General features: G+C 55.6%; 1 protein-coding gene across 1 annotated transcript in view; it reads right to left on the bottom strand.

Moving 5' to 3' along the window:
* Nucleotides 1-7481: 7481 nt before the first annotated feature.
* LOC133351353 (solute carrier organic anion transporter family member 1C1-like) overlaps nt 7482-16081 on the bottom strand; it is a 32268-nt gene continuing 23668 nt past the window's right edge. Inside the window, 4 exon segments of the mRNA XM_061566487.1 lie at nt 7482-7752; nt 10477-10594; nt 12062-12126; nt 14599-14777. Of these exon segments, the coding sequence (XP_061422471.1) occupies nt 7482-7752; nt 10477-10594; nt 12062-12126; nt 14599-14777 (633 nt within the window).

Below are 16081 nucleotides of genomic sequence, written 5' to 3'. Positions count from 1 at the left end.
GATATTTATACCGAGAAAGGCTGGGGCGTGGAGGGGCTGGATGGGTTGGGGATGTTGGGGGGGGGGGGTCGCTGGAGAAGATGTGGTTTTGTGGGGGGGGATGTTGGTGGTATTGGGGGGAGGGGGTGGGGGGCTGCTAACATGATGCGGGGGAGGATGGTATGCGCCGGCGAGGAGACACGTGTCTAATTCGCGTGTGTCTCTCGCGTGCGTGCGCATTGCGCTCCGAACACAGCCACTCCTGTTCCCTTCCGGGCCACGGCGAACATCACAGCAATACATCTGCACCGGCCCTGACCATCTGCTAAGTCGTCCTGCTACGATGTGTAAACATCAGTACTGGGGAGACAAAGGCGGCCGGTCGTGAGGACAGGAATATTCTCTGGTCCCTGCACTATTTAACATCTTCTTTGATCACGCCGTTCGAGAGGTTGCGCGTGGCTGTAAGAATCTCCATCTGATACAGAACGCACAGGAGACTGATCGATGCCCGGGTGCGGTTAAGGGATGACTCCCCATTGATCAACCATGTTACGCATGCGGATGATCTGCTAAATTGCTGCTTACTATGATAAAAGTCGGAGATTGCGCCGTTGAACCTGGAGCGTGACACTAAGAGATTGGGCCTTACCATCAGACCCACAAAAATATAGCGCCTGCCTGGCGCACTTGATGTCATCAAACCCTCCACTACCTCAACTCCCCACGAGTCACGAGGCACGTGTGCAGAGAGTGGAGGAGTTTCCGTATCGGAGCAGTGTGCTCGTGACTCGCTACGGTTTGACAGCAGAGTTCTTATTCCGAATCAGTCGAGCGGCATCATCTTGTCATCGGTCGCGCGCGTAAATAACGCTGCTGCGTGGAAGCCACGCGGCTTGTCGCTCTCTGCGACGCTACGGGTCATCTCGGTCACGGTTATGGCCTCTCTTCTCTGTGCTTGCGAAACGTGGAGGAGCTGACAGATTTCTGAATTTATCTGGACGCAAACCCATCGATGAGCTCCTTCGGCGAACGAGGCTGCGTTGCCTGGGTCACGTAGCCCACAGAGCGAGCCACCGCGTGCCCAGTCAGATTCTGTTTGGCCCGTTACAGGGGGCTAAACGGGCGCGGCACGGGCTAGAGAACAGATGGAGTGATGTGGTACAGGAGGATGAGGAGCTGAGTGGACTTGCCGATGACTGGTACCAGCGGTGTCAAGATCGGCCTCTGTGGAGGAGGCTCGTGAAGGACTCCGCTGGGGAGTTGGAGGCAGTCGCCCTCCAGCAGCAACGGAGAGCGACGCTGTTTTTGTGAGTGTGTGTCGCGGTTTCCATCGTATCGGTATGTTTGTGTGCCACTGTCAATGATTGTGTCAGTGTAAAGCTGTTTAGTTTGTTTCACGTGTATATTAATGTGCATATTCATGTGTGCTACTCTCATTGTGTCACTGTGTGTGAAATTGTAGCTCGTTGTGCTGGTGTGTATATTAGTGCGTGACGATGTGTGTGTGTGTGTCACTGTCACTCTGTGTTAGTACGTATCTGTGTGTGTGTGTCACCGTGTCTAGAGTAGCGGTTAGCGCGCTTCGCTACGAACCCGGCGACTCGAGTTCGATTCCCGCTCACGGTCAACACCAGCGCCGATTATTTGAACCGGTCATGAGTCTCCCCTAGGTCGACTCAGCCTCAAATGAGTACCTGGTGCGATCTGTGAACATCACCACTGGGGAGACAAAGGCGGCCGGGCGTGGTGCTGGCCACCCACCCCCTCGTGTGCCGTGCCGGCCTTCATAGGTGTTCGCTAACAGCACTTGCCCCAACGGTCTGTTCAGGCTAGACGGGGGATCTTTGTCTTTGTTTAGTCACCGTGTGTCACAAGAAGTCGTCTCGTGACGTCACGTCGTTTAGACAATGCTCCCTCCCCCCTCGCTCCCTCCCCCCTCGCTCCCTCCCCCCTCGCTCCCTCCCCCACCCAGCCATCAATCCTCATAACTATCGATTGGCTCTCTAAATCAAATCGGCAACTGGCATAACTCCCCCCCCACCCCTCCTTCCCCTCTTTCCACGTTGCCCGCATCGAGACCGCACCGGCCAAAAGACCATGGGGCAACGTAATGACATTACTCGCGCAGGAAATAAGATGACTTCTCTACGAGCCGGAGACATGTTTCCTCCTGCGACACTCCGGTCCAGTTATATAACTCCTCTTCTCACTACAGGATAGTTGCCGTTGCATAGACAGCAAATTCTACTCGGACGGTATTCTACAGATTTAAAGAGGGAACTTTTTTTTGTTCTGCCTGTGCATTTAGAAACGCGCGCTGAGAGTATTTGTAGTCTTTGGTTCTTTCGGTAAAGTCACGTAGAAGGGAAATAATAAAATAATATAAATATTTTACAAAATTCTCACGACGTTTCGACTGCAAATTTTTCAAATTTTCTTGCTGTCGATTTCACACCTGATGATGATTGCTTGTGATGCAGTCGAAACGTCGTGATAATTTTTATTGTTTATTAATATTATTTTATTATTTCCCTTCTACGTGACTTTACCGAAAGAACCAAGAATATGAATCCCTGCAGTCACGAAAGCTTTAAATCAAAAGTATGTATACTTTGGTTCTTTCGATGAAGTCACGTAGGTAGGAATAATAATAGATCACGACGTTTCGATCGCGGCGCAAGTAATCGTCATCAGGTTTGCGTTGCGATAGAAACGTCGTGATCTATTATTTTTTCTACCGACGTGACTTTACCGACAGAACCAAAGAGTATGGATTCCTGCAGTCACGAAAGCTTCAAATCAAGATTGAGAGTATTTGGTTGCGACACGTTCCCACGTGATAAGCCACTTCGTTGAACTATCATTTGTGGCCAGGTCGTTTCTGAAATAGCTCAGTGGGCCTTACCTGTTAAAATGAAAATAGTTTAGTAGTTTAGTTTAAAAGAAAAGTTGGGGGTGCGTCTTATAATTCGGCATATATGTGCGCGTGTATTTGTGGACGTCTTATAATCCATCATCATCAGTACCATCATTAGTATCATCAGTATCATCATCAGAATCATCATCATCAGTATCATCAGCATCACCAGCATCACCAGCTGTTGCCTATCCGATGTTATTTTTGGTTGTACCGCAATGCTGTTCCTGAAAAAGCTCATACACAGCACGTGGAGCGAACCGTTGGACAATGTGCCGAACAACAACAACAGGGGGTACAGTCAGAACACAGCCATTGTCTATCCACTGCTGGTCAGTAGCTGAGATGGGAGACTGCACGGACACATTCCAGGCGTTGTAGTAGTTGGGAAGCGAGGTGGTCAGGAGTTGGCAGCGAAGCGGTGAATTCATGAATCTATCTGTGCGGAGTTTAGTATGTGTGTTAACCCCTCTCACTCGCAGCCAACCTCTCGTCATGTAATACCGCAGCAGCAGCAGCACCCTCTTGAACATGAATCTTGAGACTCGGCGACACTTTCCTGGGTAAACGAGAAGCCTTGTTATTGTATTATTATTATTAACTCGAGCAGTGAGTGGGCTCCGGCAGGCCCCTCGCTAGACGGATTGACGGTCGACGGCCAACACTCATCACTGTTGCGTGGCAGCCAGGAACTGCGAATCGCGCCACAAGGAGATGGAGCGATGATTGCTCAGAGCGAGTCGCATGGCCTGGGTTTGATTACTGCATCGCAGGATCGCGAGAAGTGGCGACGGCCTGGGGAGGGGGGCCTTCATCCAGCAGTGGATCGACCATGGCTGATGGTGATGTTCTTGATGATGGTGATGAGAGATTCCGCAGTTGTCACGACAGTGATGTTCGTGAACTCCCACGTGCGTTTCTCGCCACTGGGCTGCCGCAGATCATTAACAGCAAATGCAGACCGAAGCTTTAAGCAAATGAGGATTGATAATTAGACAGGGTCTGTTTCATTTTAACATTTAACTCGAACAAATAACTCAACCAGTCGCCAACTTGACCTACTGGTTATAATGATGACACGAAGTGTACAGCTCCTTTCTCAAGCCACTGCTATACGAAGGCCTCCCCACGCGGCGTCGTCCGAGGATGGTTTGACCATACTTCACCTCGCTGGGTCAGTGCGGCTTGCTCGAAACGGTGCTGGAGGTATCAGCCCGGGCCCATCGCGCGGTGCCCCCAACCACTGCACCACCGCTCCTCCCAACTCCAACGCATTGGACTCGAGCGCAACGACGGTGACGCGCGAGTGGCAACTTCCTCGGAGTTGCTGGAGCCCCGAGGGCGCCAGAGCTCAATGGGCGTGACTCTGCATTCACGCACAGAGTCCTCCAGGGGTCTTAGGCCGAATAATAAATAAATAAAGAGTATTAAAAGATTAATTCGAAATCAATGGAATCAGTCTCATCTGCACGTCACCGCGTGCGCCCCCAGACTTCCCATTCTCCCCTCCCCACCCTCACCCCCCACCCTCACCCCCACCCTCACCCCCACCACCACCCCCACCCTCACCGTCCACACTGCGACTTGCTCAACCCACCCCCCATCTTCCACCACACAGCCCCCAGCCCCCTCCCTCCCCCTCCGTACCCCCCACCCCTAATTTGCTCAATGGAGTTCATCCTGGGCGAGAGGAACTTGCGCCGATGCGGATGATGATGACCGTGCTGATGATGATGATGACCGTGCCCCTGATGATGATGGCCGTGCTGATGATGACCGTGCCGCTGATCATGATGATGATGTGCGTAATGTGAACGCGGTGTAGAAAACGCGAGATGAAATGAGATGGATTTCCATTGCGATAAACGCAACGTCGATACAAAGGGATCGAATGAAAATGCGTTTGCATGGAACGTGACTCTTGCAAGTTAACGCGTCCGCACGGACCGTGCGCGCGTGTAGGGGTAGTTGGGAGCGGTGGGGCAGCGGTTAACGCACGGCGTTACGAACCCCGCGACCCGAGTTCAATTTCTGCTCAAGAACCATCAACACCAGTGACGAGTATCTGTACCGATCCTGGGCCTCTTCTAAGTCGACTCCGCCTCCAAAATGAGTTCATCTTGATTTGACTCTCGCCACTCCACGAGTCTTGCTTAACGCCAATGCTCATCGATAGTATCGGTCTGGAGAGCCAATAGGTTGATGGGACTACAACGACCAGCAGTTCCTGAAGAACTGCGCCGTCTATAAATTGAGCAAATGTGAACAACCGACGGACAGCATTGAGACAGCTGTAGACCGGTTTCGCAGACATTGTAGCGGTGAGCATCGGTCACTGTACTTTAGTGAAGATTCTCCAATCAGGATGACACCGGTGCACAACCGTCTTTGTCTCGCCACTGCACGTGGGTTGGTCGCAATTGCTCGAGTCACGGATGGCGACTGAAGACAACGTGACCGCAATGCACTTCTTCGGGAGCGTGTGGTTCCGCACAACGCGCAGCGCATCGTGCGCATTGTGCACGTGGCTGTGGATTGTGGGAACTCCTACCCAGAATGCTTTACAGCATCGCATCGTTAGTTTGTTTGCGTTGACACGCACACGGACACACAAAGGAAATAATTTCGCCATATAGCCTGAGCAGACTTTTGGATCAAGTTCTGCTAGCGAGCACCTATGAAAGCCGGAACGGCACACGAGGGGGTGGGTGGCCAAGACCCCGCCCGGCCGCCTTTGTCTCCCTAGTGGTGATTTTACACACCACACCAGGTACTCATTTGAGGCCCAGTCGACCTATGGGAGACTCATGGCCAGTTCAAATAATTCGAAGTGCAGCGCGCTAACCACGACACTACCGCTCCCCACACGGGACAGACACACAGACACACAGAGATGGACAACGACACGGACAGACCAACACGCAGACACACGCAGACACACGCTGACACGGAGGCAGACAGCTCGTCTGCAGGGAAAAACATTGATAGAGTCGTCTATCGGTTTCCTTTATGAAATGGATTTACAATTTATTTCAGATTTATAGACAACGGACAATTGCAATAATACAAGTCCGATATAATTGCACCCTTCGCATGTTCACAGCATCTCATTTGTATAGCATTGTTCGTAATTAAATAAAAAAACATTTATATCCAAGGTTGAACTCATCAATCCACCATCGGATTAAGGCCTCCCCACGCCGCCGCAACGGTCGCGTGGGATTTTCGACCATACTTCACCACGCTGGTCAGTGCGAGCTAGTAACGAGGAGAGGGAGGGGAGTGTTGACACTATTTGCCACTGATGTGGGCCGCGGCCCGGGAATCGAATTGGAATCCGCCGGGTTATTAGCGCAGCGCGCTAACCACTGCGCCACCGCTCCCTCTTCCCCAAGGACCCCCCCCCCCCCAAACGTCACGGGGGACAACACTTCTAGGAGTTTCAATTGTCCCCAAACCAGGATGGCTCGCGAGCACCTATTAATGAGGCCTTTAGGCCGCCGCTAACACACGAGCCGGTGGTGCGGTCAGAAACACGCACGCTAGGCCACCTTTACCTCCCCTCCGCCGTTGTTCACACTACACACCAATTACTCACGTTATTTAATTTAGGCCGAGTCAACCTAATGGTTGAGGCCCGGGTTGTGCTGTTGTCGGTCAGCCCCGGGCTGCCACCTGAGCGATCAGTTGCGTAACCGAGTTAAACTCGAAGTCGCACAACTTCAACGTTGTCGCCTGCAACTGCGTCCAAGCGAGTGGTTGCGCAACGCGGGAAATGAAACCGCGTGCTATGAAGGATCGTAACGACCAATCACAAGTGCGCAAGCGCGCAGCACGTGACGGTGAAACACGTGGTAACAAATTGCCGATGCGTTTCGATTGCGGTTGAAGAACTACTCGCAACAAGTTGCAGAGACGTCCCGCGTATAATCGATTAAGCTGCAATGCAACTCAATGTTGACCTGGCCATACAATTGCCAGTGACTGATTGCGGAACACATAACAATTATTGTGCCTTTCTGGAGGCAAATTGATGCCAATACGAGCACACACAGGTTACACACGAAGACCAACAGCGCCCATATAGTGGTATACACTGCAAGGATAAACTTGTAAGTGCTGTCAGCGAGCATCTATAAAGGTCACACACAATCAGGGGAGACCCAGCAGCGGGAATCGAACTCGGATTTTTGTTGGTACCGAGCCTCAGAGCCTCTGCCCAGCGCACTGCGCCGGGTTCGTATACACAGCACACACAACAAGACAAAGATCCCCCGTATAGCCTGTCATAGACTGTTGGGGCAAGTGTCGTTTGCGAGCACCGATGAAGGTTGGCGTGGCACACGAGGGGGTGGGTGGCCAGCACGACGCCCGGCCGCCTTTGTCTCCCGAGTGGCGATGATTTTCACACCGCACCAGGTACTCATTTGAGGCTGAATCGACCTAGGGGAGGCCGATGACCGGTTCAGATAATTATCACTAATGCTGGCCACGAGCAAACATCGAACTCGGATCGCTGGGATCATAGCACAGGCCGCGATCCGCTGCCCCCCCCCCCCCCCCGCCACCCCCCTTACTCCACTCACACCACCGTCTCCCTGTGGGGATCAGCTTCCGGCAGCAGCAGTTTCTGCGGCTCCCTCAATCGGGGATCATCCCCCGTCTCGGCGGGGCAGGAGTCCCCGTCGCTTCGCGCCACCGTGAGGAGCTCCTCGTGGCCCCCCGCGCCTTTCCCTGCGCCCCGCGCGGCCGCGGCCTCCCTCCGAAGTTGTCGCCGCACGTTGAAGACGACGAGGAGGCCGAGCGCCACGGCCGCGGTGCGGAAGCCCAGCATCAGGGACACCACGGTGTACCTGTTGCTCGCAGGGCCGGGGGGGGGGGGGGAGCGGGGGTGAGGACCGGGGCATCGAGACACGGGGACCGCCCCCACCCCCTCCTCCCCCCCCGTTTGCGACAAGAACATCATGGCGAGCTTATGGTGCGGATGACCATCGTGGTGAAGTATGGTCAAAGCAATCCCCAAGCTGAACTGTTCTATCAAGCGGGTAACTCTCCCCGAGCTACGAGCCCTGTTTCAGAGGGCGGCCTGACCACACGCGTGAAGAGAGCTCCTCATTCAAGCGGCTCCTCTTTCTCGTGTTCAGGTCCTGGCTCAAGAGCTTCTTCAACTCTTCCGACTGCGAGGGTTGGCAGCGGAGTGGCGTTTTGTCCGTTCCCGTGATGGCGTGGTTGGTGGTGGTGGTGTGGCTGCGGTGACGGTGGTGTCCAGTGATAAGAGGGGTTGGTTGTGTGGTTGTTGCCGCGTGGTTGTTGCCGCGTGGTTGCCGCGTGGTTGTTGCTGGTTGTTGCTGGTGGTTGCCGCGTGGTTGCGCGAGCGAGCGGGCCCAACCAGAGCGCGCGCTCCACGCAGCACGGACGTTTCAATCAGAGCCAATGTCCTGCCCCGCATAATGAATCAACTCATGAAAATACATTTCTGTTCAATCAGCGAGCTTTAATTGAACCCGGCAAAGGAGCAGAGGTCATTGCGTGCTGCCAATTACAGGAGAGCGGAGCGCTTGAATACCGGGAAAATGGGGGGGGGGGGGAAGGTACTTGTGGGCGGGGGGGGATGTGGACGGGAGCGAGGGGAGGGAAAAGGGTGAAGGGGGGGGGAGTTGGGGGCCGGGGGGGGGAGGGCGAATGCGTCAGAGTCATCATGCGCAGGGACACGGGGTCGCGATGCGCACCCCCCCCCCAGTCCCTGTCCCCCATCCCTCCACATCACCCAACCCCTCCCCTCCCTCCACATCACCACTACACCCCCCCCCCCCCCCGTTCGGCTCCCAACTCCAGACCTCACAAAACCAGCCGAGTCCTCGGCGCGCTAGAGACGCGCACTTGAGATGGTCCGTGAAACCTGGCAAGGGTTACGAGATATCCATCGCTGACGATCATGGGTTAGGCGCTGCTCACAATCAGGTTTCTTTTAGGGGGTTGGAGCGCGTAAGAATAAATGTATCCATTCGCCAGCCGCCACCCGACACAGCCAATGAGTAATTATTGTCACGTAAACTGAACGCGCCAATTGATTACGACTGCAGCCCACCGGTGTGTTGGAGAGTACATCCACAACATTCACAAGTTCAGCACCACGTTGTGCTGGTAATTACAAGCAGCATCATCAGGCGATTTTGCTAGAATTGTGCTGCTGCTGGTGGCAGTGATACTGCTGCTGATGATGATGAAGCAAGTGTCGCAGCTACCGAGTGAGATAGTCCCCCTCCTCATTAACCTCCTTCCGTTCCTTTCTTAAAGCCTCACCACCACTTCTCAATTGCCCATTCTCTTCCCTCCGCTCGCCCCTCCACTCCTCCGGTCCCTCCCCGAACCCCTTCGTGTTCCCCAAGCACCCCTCCCCTCGATCGCTACCTTGCAGCGTGTCTCCTGCCGACTCCATCGTTCCATCATGGGACCTCCTCCCCTTGCCAGCATCAAATTATAAGAATAGGTGTTCTAACAGATGCTAGAACACCAAACGAAAACCTTTTGCAAGCAATCATGTCTGCATTAAGCACACCTATACTTGAACATGCAAATAAATAAAAAGCATGCTGTGGTAGTATATGCATTGTCTTTGAAACTGACTGTCTTCTCCCTCTCTCACCTGTCCCCTCCCTCTCTCACCTGTCCCCTCCCTCTCTCACCTGTCTTCTCCCTCTCTCACCTGTCCCCTCCCTCTCTCACCTGTCCCCTCCCTCTCTCACCTGTCTTCTCCCTCTCTCACCTGTCCCCTCCCTCTCTCTTTTTTTTTTTTTCGAAGTCAAGATGGGCAGCTTTATCTAACACGAATCACCATCAGATATTTTTACAACAATCGTGCATGGGTGATGCGGCCCAGCGGCAGCACTCTTGATGGTTATTACTGCCATGACGGGATGTCAAGACATGATGTATCCTCTCCTTTGCAGTGGATGTTGAAGATCTCCCCTAAGTTCGTTCAAAACGAGTAGGCCATTGTGTGCCAGGGGTCATATTTGCCCCAATTAGAATATATCATGAAAACAAAAAGAAATCATGACAAATTACTTAGTTGTATTTACAAAGCAACGCTGCCTGCTACTGCGACACTACAGCAGACTGTATGAGACACAGTGGTACATTCCTTCGTGATAATCTTGTCCCATCAGAATGACAGCTCTGACATGAAACGTACTCAATTTTTTCATTGTTATTAAGCTCGGTTTAATCTGCCACACCAACGGGAGATGGGGAGGTGACTGCAATCTCTGTCATAGCAAAAGGTGGAGTCGTGTCGTGCGTGTGTCTTCACAGAGTGAAACCGGTGCAGCCCAGCTCCCTCTCTCACCTGTCCCCTCCCTCTCTCACCTGTCCCCTCCCTCTCTCACCTGTCCCCTCCCTCTCTCACCTGTCCCCTCCCTCTCTCACCTGTCCCCTCCCTCTCTCACCTGTCCCCTCCCTCTCTCACCTGTCTTCTCCCTCTCTCACCTGTCTTCTCCCTCTCTCACCTGTCCCCTCCCTCTCTCACCTGTCCCCTCCCTCTCTCACCTGTCTTCCCTGTCGCACCCCCCCCCCACCTGTAGGATTTGATGTCGTAGAGGCGGCAGGAGCCCCGACCGCTGCAGCCGCTGCTCGTCCACTTGAGGCACGTGGAGTCGATGGCGGCGCCGAAGAAGATAGGGGCAGGGATCCCGGCTGCATCGCACACGCGGCAAGTAGCTCAACTCCTCCCCCCCACTCAACACCCCCCCCCCCCCCACTCAACAACCCCCCACCACTCAACACCCCCCCACCACTCAACACCCCCCCCCACTCAACACCCCCCCCCACTCAACAACCCCCCCCCCCCACTCAACACCCCCCCCACTCAACAACCCCCCCCCACTCAACACCCCCCCCACTCAACAACCCCCCCCCACTCAACACCCCCCCACCACTCAACACCCCCCCACCACTCAACACCCCCCCCCCCACTCAACAACCCCCCCACTCAACAACTCCCCCCCAACTCAACAACCCCCCCACTCAACAACCCCCCCCCCCCACTCAACAACCCCCCCCACTCAACAACCCCCCACCACTCAACAACACCCCCCCCACTCAACAACCCCCCACCACTCAACACCCCCCCACCACTCAACAACCCCCGCCCCACTCAACAACCCCCCCCCACTCAACAACCCCCCACTCAACAACACCCCCCCCACTCAACAACCCCCCCCCACCCCCCCCCCCCACTCAACAACCCCCCCCCACTCAACAACCCCCCCCCACTCAACACCCCCCCACCACTCAACACCCCCCCCCCACTCAACAACCCCCCACCACTCAACACCCCCCCGCCCCCACTCAACAACCCCCCCCCCCACTCAACAACCCCCCCACTCAACAACCGCCCCACTCAACAACCCCCCCCCCCCACTCAACAACCCCCCCACTCAACAACCGCCCCACTCAACACCCCCCCCCCCCACTCAACACCCCCCCCCCCCACTCAACACCCCCCCCCCACTCAACACCCCCCCACTCAACCCCCCCCCCCCCCACTCAACAACCCCCCCCCACTCAACAACCCCCCCCCAACAACCCCCCCCCCACTCAACAACCCCCCCCACTCAACAACCCCCCCCCCACTCAACAACCCCCCCACTCAACAACCCCCCCACTCAACAACCGCCCCACTCAACAACCCCCCCCCCCCACTCAACAACCCCCCCACTCAACAACCGCCCCACTCAACACCCCCCCACTCAACACCCCCCCCACTCAACCCCCCCCCCCCCCACTCAACAACCCCCCCCCCACTCAACAACCCCCCCCCCAACAACCCCCCCCCCCCCCACTCAACAACCCCCCCCACTCAACAACCCCACCACTCAACAACCGCCCCACTCAACAACCCCCCCCCCCACTCAACAACCCCCCCCCACTCAACAACCCCCCCCCCCCCACTCAACAACCCCCTCCCCACTGGTGGTGGTGGGTGGTGGTGAGGGGTAGTGGTGGTGAGGGGTGGTGGTGGTGGGTGGTGGTGGGTTGTGGTGGCTGGTGGTGGTGGTGAGGGGTGGTGGTGGTGGGTGGTGGTGGTGGTGGGTGGTGGTGGTGGTGAGGGGTGGTGGTGGTGCGGCCCGAGTAGGGAGGTGATGGGAGGGCGGCACTCACCCAGGGTGCGAACCACGAGCATCTGGATCCCGATGGCGAACGCCTTCAACGACTTGGGGATGCAGCTGCAGGGCCACAGAACGAGGCCACCACGCGGTGAGCGGTGGTGGTAGTGGTGGTGGTAGTGGTGGTGGTTACACTGGTGGTGGTGGTGGTTACACTGGTGGTGGTGGTGGTGGTTACACTGGTGGTGGTGGTGGTTACACTGGTGGTGGTTACACTGGTGATGGTAGTGGTGGTGGTTACACTGGTGGTGGTGGTTACACTGGTAGTGGTGGTGGTGGTTACACTTGTGATGGTAGTGGTGGTGGTTACACTGGTGGTGGTAGTGGTGGTGGTTACACTGGTGGTGGTGGTGGTGGTTACACTGGTGGTGGTGGTGGTTACACTAGTGGTGGTGGTGGTGGTTACACTGGTGGTGGTGGTGGTTACACTGGTGGTGGTGGTGGTGGTTACACTGGTGGTGGTGGTGGTGGTTACACTGGTGGTGGTGGTGGTGGTTACACTGGTGGTGGTGGTGGTTACACTGGTGGTGGTGGTGGTGGTTACACTGGTGGTAGTGGTGGTGGTGGTTACACTGGTGGTAGTGGTGGTTACACTGGTGGTGGTGGTTACACTGGTGGTGGTGGTGGTTACACTGGTGGTGGTGGTTACACTGGTGGTGGTGGTGGTGGTGGTTACACTGGTGGTGGTGGTGGTTACACTGGTAGTGGTGGTGGTTACACTGGTAGTGGTGGTGGTGGTTACACTGGTAGTGGTGGTGGTTACACTGGTAGTGGTGGTGGTGGTTACACTGGTAGTGGTGGTGGTTACACTGGTGGTGGTGGTTACACTGGTGGTGGTGGTGGTGGTGGTTACACTGGTGGTGGTGGTGGTTACACTGGTGGTGGTGGTGGTGGTTACACTGGTAGTGGTGGTGGTTACACTGGTAGTGGTGGTGGTGGTTACACTGGTAGTGGTGGTGGTTACACTGGTGGTGGTGGTTACACTGGTAGTGGTGGTGGTGGTTACACTGGTAGTGGTGGTGGTGGTTACACTGGTGGTGGTGGTTATACTGGTGGTGGTGGTTACACTGGTGGTGGTGGTGGTGGTGGTTACACTGGTGGTGGTGGTGGTTACACTGGTGGTGGTGGTGGTTACACTGGTGGTGGTGGTGGTTACACTGGTGGTGGTGGTGGTTACACTGGTGGTGGTGGTTACACTGGTAGTGGTGGTGGTGGTTACACTGGTAGTGGTGGTGGTTACACTGGTGGTGGTGGTGGTTACACTGGTAGTGGTGGTGGTGGTTACACTGGTGGTGGTGGTTACACTGGTGGTGGTGGTTACACTGGTGGTGGTGGTGGTGGTTACACTGGTGGTGGTGGTGGTGGTTACACTGGTGGTGGTGGTGGTTACACTGGTGGTGGTGGTGGTTACACTGGTGGTGGTGGTGGTGGTTACACTGGTGGTGGTGGTGGTTACACTGGTGGTGGTGGTGGTTACACTGGTTGTGGTGGTGGTGGTTACACTGGTGGTGGTGGTGGTGGTTACACTGGTGGTGGTGGTTACACTAGTGGTGGTGGTGGTGGTTACACTGGTAGTGGTGGTGGTTACACTGGTGGTGGTGGTTACACTGGTGGTGGTGGTTACACTGGTGGTGGTGGTGGTTACACTGGTGGTGGTGGTTACACTAGTGGTGGTGGTGGTGGTTACACTGGTGGTGGTGGTGGTTACACTGGTGGTGGTGGTGGTGGTGGTTATACTGGTGGTGGTGGTGGTTACACTGATAGTGGTGGTGGTTGTGGTGGTGTTGGTGGTTGTTACACTGGTGGTGGTTACACTGGTGGTGGTTACACTGATAGTGGTGGTGGTTGTGGTGGTGTTGGTGGTTGTTACACTGGTGGTGGTGGTGGTGGTTACACTGGTGGTGTTGGTGGTTACACTGGTGGTAGTGGTGGTGGTGGTTACACTGGTGGTGGTGGTTACGGTGGTGGTGGTAGTGGTGGTGGTTATACTGGTGGTGGTGGTTACACTGGTGGTGGTGGTTACGGTGGTGGTGGTAGTGGTGGTGGTTACACTGGTGGTGGTGGTGGTTACACTGGTGGTGGTTGTGGTTACACTGGTGGTGGTGGTGGTTACGGTGGTGGTGGTGGTTACACTGGTGGTGGTGGTGGTTACACTGGTGGTGGTGGTGGTGGTTGTTACACTGGTAGTGGTGGTTGTTACGCTGGTGGTGGTCGTGATGTAAATGGATGACGATGCTTTCGATGTGGGTGACGAGGTTCGTGCTCGCTGCAGTGGTGACGACAAGTCACACCGCACGTAGCCGACCGTGCTCATCGGCGGTGCGGGGGCAGGACAACAAACCAAACGCAACAACAACAACAAGCAGTTCTAACGAAATTAGCATTCAATCTAAATGATTTAAAAGTGCATAAGCTCCCAAGGCAGAGCATTCCAGACGGCCGCAGAAGCGCGTCTGAAAGCGCCGCGCGACGCAGCGGTCTGTGACGACTCCGGCGATGCTGACGATGATGCGGATGGCGCCTCGTCCGTACCGCAAGAAGATGAGCTGCGTCGCGGTGAACCCCATGGAGCCGGCGAAGGAGGCGAGCACCGAGGCCACCATGAACTGGAGGAAGGCGGTGGGACACTCGGCGCCTCGCGGGCACTGCCCCAGCACGGCCGAGGCGTTCCCCCACGCGGCGCCGCCCACACACGCGCACTGCTCGAACGCCTGCGTGCAACAATGACAGAGGATCCAGACCTTCACCCGCTCGCACGTGCAGCCTTGAACAGCGCGCCCGGGGCAAGTGCTGTTTGCGAGGAGCGGTGCTGTAGACATGCCCTGCCTGTGAAGGCCGACACGGCACACAAGGTGATGGTGGCGTGTGGCTAATATCACGTGCGGCCGCCTTTGTCTCCCGATTGGCGAATTTTTTTGTTTGTTTTGTTTACAAATCGTGCAAGGTTCTCGTTTTAAAGGCCGAGTTGACCTGTCCAGAGATTGGCCAGCTGGTCGAGGTTGTGAGTGGGAGCCGAATTCTGGCCGCCGGGTTAGCGCGCCTATTTCAATGTTTTATTCATTTCTCAATCATGGGCAGTCCTCTGCCTTGAACAGCCAAAAAGAACAGGGAAAAAAAGCCGGAGAAAAACATGACCATAACCCGACTGGGTTAGCGCGCAGTGCGCTAACCGCTCCACCACAGATCCTCATCATCACAATCATGGAACCCACCTGCATTTATGGAACGCACCTGGGTGCGCACACACACAGGTCTCACCTGTACCAGCCACAATCATGGAACACAATTGGATTGATGCAACGCACACAAAAAACATACCTGGGTGCACACGGACTGCTGTAACACCTGTGTAAAGGGCCGAACACCTGACTCATTATATTTGTGTATGGCCTCGCTTATTTACCCAGACAAGTATCACTGAGCCTCAGCAGTCTTTCTCGGGAGGGTCCTGCCCAATATTGTTTGCAGTAGGGGGCGATAACTGCTGGGGTGAATCAAACCCCGATCGAGTAACCTGCGGGATAATTCTTTCAAATGTGGCAAATATGGACCCGATCAAACGTTGAAAATCACATTTGCAAAAATGGTTGTATCAAAGCGCTAATCTTCTGCTTCAGCCGCCGTGACCGACGCGGCGCAGGGAAGCCTTCTCATCCAGCAGTGGATTGGCACAGCGCTGGCTGCACGAGGAGTCGTCGATGTACCACCATAGGACGATCGTCCCCTCCTCGACCCATCCCGTCTCTCAGAGCCACGCGAATATCGCCACCTCGTGGCCACTCAGCCAAACCGCACCCCCCCCTCACCAGGACCCCCCCCCCCCCCCCCCCCCAGGGACCCCCCCCCCCCCGCCTCCTCGCCATCAGTCATGGGCAGGGGTCCGCAAACTTGCGGCTCTTCAGGACTGCTTCGTGACGTCATTTATTAAGGACCCCCGCCGTAACATGTTCACCACCACTGTCTCGTGTTCACCACCACCATCGTCTCGTGTTCACCACCCACTCACCCACCCACC

Source organism: Lethenteron reissneri, chromosome 37 (assembly GCF_015708825.2).
Source record: "Lethenteron reissneri isolate LAM-NWPU_2019-01 chromosome 37, ASM1570882v1, whole genome shotgun sequence".
Taxonomy (NCBI): Eukaryota; Metazoa; Chordata; class Hyperoartia; order Petromyzontiformes; family Petromyzontidae; genus Lethenteron; species Lethenteron reissneri.
Note: the sequence above shows the minus strand (reverse complement) of the source record. Positions and strands in the feature narration are given on the sequence as shown.